The 10834-nt window shown below is 49.8% G+C and overlaps 1 protein-coding gene across 1 annotated transcript in view; it reads left to right on the forward strand.

The window, feature by feature from the left end:
- The window catches only part of KIF9 (kinesin family member 9), a 62066-nt gene that overhangs the window by 17210 nt on the left and 34022 nt on the right, over positions 1-10834 (forward strand). Inside the window, exons 6-8 of the mRNA XM_015422343.1 lie at positions 4739-4822; positions 6288-6380; positions 7557-7704. Of these exons, the coding sequence (XP_015277829.1) occupies positions 4739-4822; positions 6288-6380; positions 7557-7704 (325 nt within the window). The remainder of the gene's footprint in view (positions 1-4738; positions 4823-6287; positions 6381-7556; positions 7705-10834) is intronic.

Here is a 10834-nt window from a genome sequence, read left to right on the forward strand (position 1 = left end):
CCCCCCAAGCACCAAGACGACAGAGCATCCCTTGCCCCAGACATAAGAACATAAGAGAAGCCAGTGTTGGATCAGGCCAACGGCCCATCCAGTCCAACACGCTGTGTCACACAGTGGCAAAAATACCAGGTGCCATCAGGAGGTCCACCAGTGGGGCCAGGACACTAGAAGCCCTCCCACTGTGGCCTCCCCCAGGCACCAAGAATACAGTGCATCATCTGCCCCAGACCGAGAGTTCCTATCTATACCTTGTGGCTAAGAGCCACTGATGGACCTCTGCTCCAGATGTTTATCCAATTCCCTCTTGAAGCCGTCCGTGCTTGTAGCCGCCACCACCTCCTATGGCAGTGAATTCCACATGTTCATCACTCTTTGGGTGAAGAAGGACTTATCGTAGAATCATAGGATCATAGAATGTTAACAGCTGGAAGGGACCTTGCAGGTCATCTAGTCCAACCCCCTGCACTCTGCAGGAGCATAGCTGAAGGATAGCCCTACATACCTACCCTACATAGCCGAAAGATGGGTATGTCCAGCGAAGGAGCATCCACCACCTCCCGAGGCAGACTGTTCCACTGCTCAACCACTCTTACAGTTAGGAAGTTTCTCCTGATATTTAGCTGGTAATGACTCCCTTGTAATTTCCACCCATTAGATCTAGTCTGGCAATCAGGAGCTCCCTCTTCTACATGTAAAAGGTAAAGGTTCCCTTGCTCGAAAGCCAGTCGAATCCGACTCTAGGGTTGAGGTGCTCATCTCCGTTTCCAAGCCGAAGAGCCAGCGCTGTCCGAAGACGTTTCCGTGGTTATGTGGCCAGCATGACTAAACACCAAGGCGCACGGAACGCTGTTACCTTCCCACCAAAGTGGTCCCTATTTATCTACTTGCAATTTCTTGCTTTCGTACTGCTAGGTTGGCAGGAGCTAGAACTAGAGACGGGAGCTCACTCCATCATGCGGCACTCGGGGCTCGAACTGCTGAACTACTGACCTTCCACAGCCTGCAGTTCAGTGTCTTAACCACTTGAGCCACCCCAGCTCCTACATGAGAGACCTTCAAATACTTGAAGACTGCAATCGTGTCCCCTCTAAGCCTTCTCTTTCCCAGGCTAAACAGACCCAACTCTTTCATCCTTTCCTCATAAGACTTGGATTCCAACCCTCTCACCATCCTGGCTGCCCTCTTCTGGACACGCTCGAGCTGGGCACTTCCTCTTATCCGTTCTAACCCAACCGCTCAGCAGTTTCATGGAGTGCCTCACGAGTTCTTGTCTTGTGAGAAAGGGAGAAAAGTACTTCTTTCTCTACCTGCTCTATCGCACGCCTAATCTTGTAACCCTCGATCATGCTTGATGAGAATCCACTGTGGATCATACAATCCTCACCGTTCCCGGGGGAAGGAACCCGGCAGCTTAAAGTTGCTTATAAAGTGGTCGTCCTGGCGGCAGCCATCTTCCTGAGCCTTCTGCTCCATCCTGTCCACACACTGTAAACTCTCCTTCCAATACAACATGAAGACAGAGGTTTCTTTTCGTAAACATTGGGAACGGGTGTTTTCTGCTGCCACGTCGAGACCGGTGAACTGCCCACCTTTTGCCTAGGCTGTGAGCCTGTGGCTGATTTGAACCCCTCGAAGTCTGCAGGGATGTAAAATTTAGCATCTGTCAGGGCTCAACAAAAGTCTGCATGGTCAAAGCAATGGTATTCCCAGTAGTCATGTATGGCTGCGAGAGTTGGACTATAAGGAAGGCCGAGTGCCGAAGAATAGATTCTTTTGAACTATGGTGCTGGAGAAGACTCTTGAGAGTCCCTTGGACTGCAAGGAGATCAAATCAGTCAATCCTAAAAGAAATCAACCCTGACTGTTCCCTGGAAGGCCAGATAATGAAATGAAGCTCAAATACTTTGGCCACCCAATGAGAAGGGAGCACTCCCTGGAGAAGAAGACCCTGATGCTGGGAAAGATTGAAGGTCAAAGAAGACAGGGACGGCAAAGGATGAGATGGTTAGACAGTGTCATAGATGCAACGACCATGAAATTGAGCAAATGTCAGAGGACGGCGGAAGACAGGAGGGCCTGGCGTGATCTGGTCCATGGGGTCGCAAAGAGTTGGACTCGACTGTGTGACTGAACAACAACAGGGCTCAGATCCTCAACCTGGGGGAGGTCAGTGAGTCACATGAGGGTTCCGCCGCCGCTGCCAAACGCTGGCCAAAACGGGCTGCTAAAATGCCACCGCCCCAACTTGGACGGCCCAGGCGAGCCCAATCTCATCACATCCCATAAGCGAAGCAGCGTCGGCCCTGGTCAGTATTTGGATGGGAGACAAATGTTACAAAAAATGTTAGGCTGCATTGTACCTTATATACCTGTAAAAGAACAAGACTTTTATCTTATTATGCATATATTGACAACCGCAAGAATATGATATGCTAAATATTGGAGAAAAAACAAAGGTACCATCCAGAGAAGAAATTGTCAATAAAACGCTTGAGACTGCAGAGACGGATAAGTTAACTTTAAATTTTGAGAGGACGAGAGGAGGAAACTTTTGAAAATACACAGTCGAGATTTTACAAGCGTTTGGAAGCATACAATAAATGAACTATATGGAACATAACCGAATTAGAGGATGATACAAATTATATTTTCAACTACAATGCGAAGTATTTACGTAAAAACGTAAGGTGACAAGCAGGGCTATTTTTGTAGAATAAGCCCAGCAGGAACTCATTAGCATAATAGGCCATACCCAACAACAGAAACCATTAGCATATTAGGCCACACCCCTGACAGCAAGCTCATTAGCATATTAGGCCACATCCCACATGTTACCAAAAGTGTGGTCATCCAGCCACACCCACCTTTTTCTTCTTATTCTGTTTACCTTGTTTGTTGTCCAAACCCAGGGCCTTTTTTTGTAGCAGGAACTCCTTTGCATGTTAGGCCACACACCCCTAATGTAGCCAATCCTAATGAGTGTCTGCTGTTGGGTGTGGCCTGTTAGGCTAATGAGTTCCTGCTGGGCGTGGCCAACTCAGGAGCCAGCCGGAACTCCGTTCCTGTGCGTTCCTGCCCAAAAATAGCGCTGGTGACAAGTATGAAATTCTAAACGAGACAATGTAGGAGGTAACGTAATAGTTAAAAACAATGATGGATATGTTACCCCAATTTTTATGTGATTTGTTGTTTGTTTGTCAGGTGTTTGTTTATAAAAATACAAATTTCTGTTATTTGGATGGGAGACCAGCAAGGAAGTCCAGTGTTGTTACACAGAGGCAGACAATGGCAAACCATCTCCGTCCATAAAGTCCCATAGGGCTTTCAAGGCAATAGGTAAAGTGGTTTGCCATGGCCTGCCTCTGCGTAGCGACCCTGGACTTCCCTTGGCGGTCTCCCATCCAAATACTAACCAGGGCCAACCCTGCTTAGCTTCCGAGATCTGATGAGAATGAGTGAGCCTGGGCCATCCAGGTCATGGGAGCTCGCCATGGAAGCTCACCGGGTGACCTTGGGCCAGTCACATACTGTCATGGCCTAACCTACCTCGCAAGGTCGTTGTGAGGATAAAACGGAGGAGAATGATGCGTGCCACCTGTTCCCTCTAAGCTGTGGAGCCTTGTGAGCAAAAATTCTACTTTGTGAGCTACTGTCATTAAAGTTGTGAGCGAGCGATTTGGCTGCTGCATCAATTAGTCTGCTCTGGAGCCCTCCTTCCCGAGCTCAGACAAAACTGTGAGCTGGAGGCTAAAAAACGGAGCTAGCTCACACTAAGTCGGCTTAGAGGGAACACTGGTCTTCACTGGGGAGAAAGGCAGGGTCCAAATGATGGAAATAAAGACATTGATAGAAACGCAAATCGAATGGCACAGGCTCGCCCTCCGGTCCCTCCCACAGGATACCTGCCCCCCTGAGGTGGCCAGAGCTAGGTCTGGTGGTGAACTCATGAAGCTTCCTGATACTGAATCAGAACCGTTGGTCCATCAAGATCAGTCTTGTCTACTCAGACTGGCAGCGGCTATCTAGGATCTCTGGTCTTTCTCATCACCTACTGCCTCATTCTTTAAACTGGAGATTGAACCTGGGACCTCCTGCATACCAAGTGGATGCTCAACCACTGAGCCACGGCCCCTCTTTACAGCTCTCCAGGGTCTCAGGTGGAGGTCTTTCACACCACTCGCTGCCTGGTCCTTTTACCTGGAGATGCCGGGGATTGAACCTGGGACCTCCTGCATGCCAAGCAGATGATCTCCCACTGAGCCACAGCCCCTCTTTACAGCTCTCCAGGGTCTCAGGCTTGAGGTCTTTCCCGTCACCTCCTGCCTGGTCCTTTTTAACTGGAGATGCCAGGGATTGAACCTGGGACCTTCTGCATGCCAAGCAGGTGCTCTGCCACTGAGCCACAGCTCCTCTTTACAGATCTCCAGGGTCTCAGGTGGAGGTCTCTCTCATCCCCTCCTGCCTGGTCCTTTTTAACTGGAGATGCCGGGGATTGAAGCTGGGACCTCCTGCATGCCAAGCGGATGCTCGACCACTGAGCCACAGCCCCTCTTTGTAGCTCTCCAGGGTCTCAGGCGGAAGTCTTTCCCATCACCTCCTGCCTGGTCCTTTTTAACTGGAGATGCCGGGGATTGAACCTGGGACCTTCTGCATGCCAAGCAGATGATCTCCCACTGAGCCACAGCCCCTCCTTTTCCTCTCTGGCGTAGGCACCTCCCCATTTTTATTTTCTTTCCAGGGTGACACCAACAGAACCGTCGGCCAGCATGCTCTGAACAGCCACTCCTCTCGGTCCCACTGCATCTTCACTGTTTACATTGAGGTCAGTGCTGGTATAATTTATGAATTAAAAAATAATAATTACAAGCCTCAGACAGGAAAAAAAACAACAACGGAAAAGAGCAAGTGTCCTGTGCCACCTTAGGTAAAGGTAAAGGTTCCCTTGCTCGAAAGCCAGTCGAGTCCGACTCTAGGGTTGCGGTGCTCATCTCCGTTTCAAAGCCGAGGAGCCAGCGCTGTCCGAAGACGTATCCGTGGTCATGTGGCCGGCATGACTAAACACCGAGGCGCACGGAACGCTGTGACCTTCCCACCAAAGTGGTCCCTATTTATCTACTTGCAATTTCTTGCTTTCGAACGGCTAGGTTGGCAGGAGCTGGAACTAGAGATGGGAGCTCACTCCGTCATGCGGCAAAGACTAACAAAATTTGTGGTAGGGGATGAGCTTTCATCCCCGCCATAAATTTCCTTAGTCTTTACAGTGCTCTTGGACTCTTGCTCTTTTCTACTGCTACAGACAAACACGGCTACCCATCTTGAGCTATCTCCATGGAAGGGGAAAAAATAGAAACGGTACCAACAGTGCTATTAAGTCTACACGTAAGACTCCATAAAAGGTTTTCAAATATCTAAAAACATGTCCATATACAGTTGTTGTCTGTATGCTGTAAGTTCAAATGTTGATAAGGTTATAAGGTCCTCCGTCTATTGATTTCCTGGAGATGGGCATTTATCTTTGTTGTAATATAAGCCTTTTAGCAACAGTAGGGGATGAAGGGTCCATTTCTGTTGACCATAAGTTAGTCTCCAGGAGACAGGCAGATCGTTAAAAGTACATAATTATCCTCGAAAATCGATTAATATTCCAATACCAAATTGATATGAGTAATTACTTTCCTCCCGAAAAGGTCGTATAACTGGACAGGCCTAAAATGTGTTGAAGAGATGAATCTTTTAAGTTGTAATGCCGGCAATTAGACACTTAGTCCTCTGCTAAAGGAGCTGCAGTGGCTCAGGTGGTTAAGACGCTGAACTGCAGGCTGTGGAAGGTCAGTAGTTCAGCAATTCGAGACCCGGGTGCCACATGATGGAGTGAGCTCCCATCTCTAGTTTCAGCTCCTGCCAACCCAGCAGTTCGAAAGCAAGAAATTGCAAGTAGATAAATAGGTACCACTTCGGTGGGAAGCTAACAGAGTTCCGTGCGCCTTGGTGTTTAGTCATGCCGGCCACATGACCACGGAAAACGTCGTCGGACAGTGCTGGCTCTTCGGCTTGGAAACGGAGATGAGCACTGCAACCCTAGAGTCGGACTCGACCGGCTTTCAAGCAAGGGAACCTTTACCTCTGCTAAAAAGGTGCTGCTGTGTCCAATATGTCCTAGACTGATTTTTTTGCTGAATAAATCATTGGCAGACGTTTTCACGGCAGTCTGGAAGATCCAGGCTCCTGTGGCTCTTTAGCCCTGATTCTGTCCAGTGCCTGCTAATGTTTTCGATCTTCTCCCCCAGTGTCATTCCAGAATCATGTCAGACGCCACCTTCGTCACCTCCAAAATTAACCTAGTAGATCTGGCGGGCTCGGAGAGGTTGGCCAAGAGCAAGGTGAGTAAGCTGGAATGACATGCTTCATCTGGTGCCGACGAGTCAGGTAAGCTGCTTGAAGGTGGATAAGAACCTGGTTTTCCCGTTCGTGCCCCTGAAAAACGGTCCCCATAGAAGGAATAGGTAAAGGTAAAGGTTCCCTTGCTCGAAAGCCAGTCGAGTCCGACTCTAGGATTGCAGTGCTCATCTCCATTTCAAAGCCGAAGAGCCAGCGCTGTCCGAAGACGTTTCCGCAGTCATGTGGCCGGCATGACTAAACACCAAGGTGCACGGAACGCTGTGACCTTCCCACCAAAGTGGTCCCTATTTATCTACTTGCAATTTCTTGCTGTCGAACTGCTAGGTTGGCAGGAGCTGGAACTAGAGACGGGAGCTCACTCCGTCATGCGGCACACCCGGGTCTCGAACTGCTGAACTACCGACCTTCCACAGCCTGCAGTTCAGCGTCTTAACCACTCGAGCCACCGCAGCTATAGAAGGAATACCAGTACGCTTATCCAGAGCCCTGCTTGTTTGTCTGTGTTTGTCCTCCGCAGATATTTCTTCTTGCTGGAGTGGTCGATTATTCCCACTGGGCATCGCTTCACTTTCAGTGAGCAAAAAGACCTTAGTGGGAGTGAAACCAGCTGGTGGGATGAGTTGTGTGCCCAATTTTCAGCTGGTGTGGGGGGAAAGGGTGAACCACCCACACACTGCGCTGGTCGTATGCAGCCTGGAGATGTCCCGGAATGACAACTGCTCTCCAGTCTACAGAGATCAGTTCCCCTGGAGAAAGCGGCTGCTCTGCAGGCTGGGCTGTGTGGTAGTTTATCTCACTGAGGCCCTTCTCCTCCGCGAAGTGTAGCCTTGTGGGCTATCTCCAGGCCCCCTCCTGGAGGCTGGCAACCGTAGTGAGAATAGTCAGAGCCAGTGTTCCCTCTAAGCTGAGTTCATGTGAGCCAGCTCACCGTTTTTTAGCCTCCGGCTTACACATTTTTGTCTTGGCTCAGGAAGGAGGGCCCCAGGGCAAACTAATTTATGCGGTAGCCAAAGCGTTCGCTCACAACTTTAATTCCGGTAGCTCGCAAAGTAGACTTTTTGCTCACCAGACTCCACAGCTTAGAGGGAACATTGGTCAGAGCACACCTGGGAGAATGACGGCAGAACTGGTGCTCTGAATGTCTTCCTTGTCAACAGTCGGAGGGTCGCGGACTGAAGGAGACGACCTACATCAACAAGTCGCTGTCGTTCTTTGAGCAAGTCGTCCTCGCGTTGTCTGAGCGTAACAGGGAGCACGTCCCCTTCCGGCAGAGCAAGCTCACCTACACCCTGAAGGACTCCTTAGGTAAGCACCAGGAGCGGGGGCGGGGGGGCAGAGCAGCAGCCTTGGGCAAACCTGGGGTCAGGTCCCCAGCTTGTCAGCTATGCTGCCTTGGGAGTTGGGGAGATCTGTTGACTACTAATTGCTGCTGCATTCCTTCTGTGCTTCGTAGCGGATGAAATGCTTATCTCTAAGTTGTACAGGCGGCTGGACTGCGTTTGGGACCACTTATTTGTCGGCAAGATGATATCGCTCACTGACATTAACACAAGTTAAAAAGTGTGTGTCCACGCACCCCCCCACACACCAGTTTGGTATAGCGGTTACATGCGCGGACTCTAATCTGGGAGAACCGGGTTTGGTTCCCCACTCCTCCGCTTGCAGCTGCTGGATGACCTTGGGCAAGCCATAGTTCTGGCGCAGCTGATCTTCAAAAAGAGCCGTTTCTGTCAAGAGCTCTCTCAGCCCCGCCTACCTCACAGGGTACCTGTTGTGGGGAGGGGAAGGGAGAGGAGATTGTAAGCAGCTCTGAGATTCCTTTGGGTAGTGAAGGGCGGGGTATAAATCCAATCTCCTCCTCCTCTTCTTCTTTGGTGCAGTGGTTAAGTGTGCAGACTCTAATCTGAGAGAACCGGGTTTGGTTCCCCACTCCTCCACTCGCACCTGCTGGATGACCTTGGGCAAGCCACAGTTCTGCCAGAGCTGTTCTCTCAAGAGCAGTTCTCAGAAGAGCTCTCTCAGCCCCACCTCCCTCCTAGGGTGTCTGTTGTGGGGAGGGGAAGGGAAGTGAAGGACAGGGTATACGTCCAGTCTCCTCCTCCACACACAAACATTATTTCTGAAAAAGGACTGTTCTTTTGTTTGTTGAAAACCATGGAAACATAGAGCTGGAAGGGACCTCAAGGATCATCAAGTCCAGCCTCTCACACAATGCAGGAAATTTTCAGCCAGCGGAGGGGGGCCCCACTCCCCCAATGACCCCTGCTCTATGCCCAGAGGAAGGGAAAAAACCTGCAGGATCCCTGGGCCAACCTAACCTGAAGTTCTTTCCTGGCGATTGGCATTGAGTCAGGGCTCTTTTTGTAGAAAAAGCCCAGCAGGAACTCATTAGCATAATAGGCCACACCCAACAGCAGAAACTCATTAGCATATTAGGCCACACCCCTGACAACACAGCTCATTAGCACATTAGGCCGCACCCCCATGTTACCAGATGTGTGGTTGTCCAGCCACACCCACCTTTTGCTTCTTGTTCTGTTTACCTTGTTTGTGGTCAAAACCCAGGGCCTTTTTTTGTAGCAGGGACTCCTTTGCATGTTAGGCCACACACCCCTAATATAGCCAGTCCTAATGAGTTTCTGCTGTTGGGTGTGGCCTGTTACGCTAACGAGTTCCTGCTGGGCGTGGCCAGCTCGGGAGCCAGCCGGAACTCCGTTCCTGTGCGTTCCTGCCCCAAAAATAGCCCTGGGCATCACCCTGGACATGTGAGAAAGGGCCACGTGAGCCGGGCACTGCCTCATCCCTTCCTGCCCGCCCTTCTCATGATCTGCCTAAATTCACAGAATCAGCATTGCTGTCAGATAAAAAACAACAGAGCTTTCAACCTATACTGCTGACTAACTGTAAATGTGCTCTTGAGTGACACTCGCCTTTGCTTTATAATTGCCTGTCGTTTGCTTGATGACTCTCTTCCACTAATCACTCTGGTGTTCTGAACTCCTTGGAATTCATCACCGCGGCTGTGTTGGAAGCTTTGACCTCAGCCCGGTGTCCAGATTCCCTTTAAAGCTGTGTGTTTCCCTCCCTCTAGCGGCAGCTTCTGGGTAGGGTGGGCCACAGTTTTCTTTTTCATCACAGTGTCATTGGTAGTTCTAGACTGATGTAATCCTTGATCCCAAAGCATTAAAGATGCGCCGTGCAATATAACCGTACAGATTAGAGTCCGTGTGCGGACTCCGTTCCTGCTGGGCGTGGCCAACTCGGGAGCCAGCCGGAACTCTGTTCCTGTGCGTTCCTGCCCAAAAATAGCCCTGGATTACCCTGGACATGTGAGAAACGGCCACGTGAGCCGGGCACTGCCTCTTCCCTTCCTGCCCTCCCTTCTCATGATCTGCCTAAATTCACAGAATCAGCATTGCTGTCAGATAAAACACAACAAAGCTTTCAACCCATACTGCTGACTAACTGTAAATGTGCCTTTGAGTGACACTTGCCGTTGCTTTATAATTGCCTGTCGTTTGCTTGATGACTCTCTTCCACTAATCACTCTGGTGTTCTGAACTCCTTGGAATTCATCACCGCGGCTGTGTTGGAAGCTTTGACCTCAGCCCGGTGTCCAGATTCCCTTTAAAGCTGTGTGTTTCCCTCCCTCTAGCGGCAGCTTCTGGGTAGGGTGGGCCGCAGTTTTCTTTTTCACTACAGTGCCATCGGTAGTTCTAGACTGATGCAGTCCTTGATCCCAAAGCATTAAAGATGCGCCGTGCAATATAACCGTACAGATTAGAGTCCGTGTGCGGACTCTAATCTGGGAGAACCGGGTTTGATTCCCCACTCCTCCACTTGCACCTGCTGATGTGACCTTGGGTCAGTCACAAGCTCTGGCACAGCTGTCCTTGAAAAAGAGCAGTCTCTGTCAGAGTTCTCTCGGCCCCACCTACCTCACAGGGTGTCTGTTGTGGGGAGGGGAAGGGAAAGGAATTTGTATGCCGCTCTGAGACTCCAAGTGAAGGGCGGGGTATAAATCCAATCTCTTCTTCTTCTTCTTCTATTCCAGTATTGTATGGCTTCCATCCATGTGTGAGAAAACTCATCTACATTTTCTCCTTTCCAGAACTCTACGAAGTTTTAGGTTATTTTGTATACATTTGCGGTGCTCCTAAAAATGGAAAATAAAGGGTTTTTTTAAAAGGTGTATTTCAACGTATTTTAAGTGTATTACACGTGTTTTCTGTGAATTGACCTTGAGGCCCAGTATGTCAGGAAATTAATTACATACCCTAAAACATTGTCCCAGGATAGTGGTTAAGTGTGAGGACTCTAATCTGGGAGAACCGGGTTTGATTCCCCACTCCTCCACTTGCACCTGGCTGGATGACCTTGGGAGAGCCGTAGTTCTGATAAGAGCTGTTCTTGAAAAAGAGCAGTTTCTGTCAAG

The sequence above is a fragment of the Gekko japonicus genome, unplaced genomic scaffold (assembly GCF_001447785.1).
Source record: "Gekko japonicus isolate JY-2015 unplaced genomic scaffold, Gekko_japonicus_V1.1 scaffold915, whole genome shotgun sequence".
NCBI lineage: Eukaryota > Metazoa > Chordata > Lepidosauria > Squamata > Gekkonidae > Gekko > Gekko japonicus.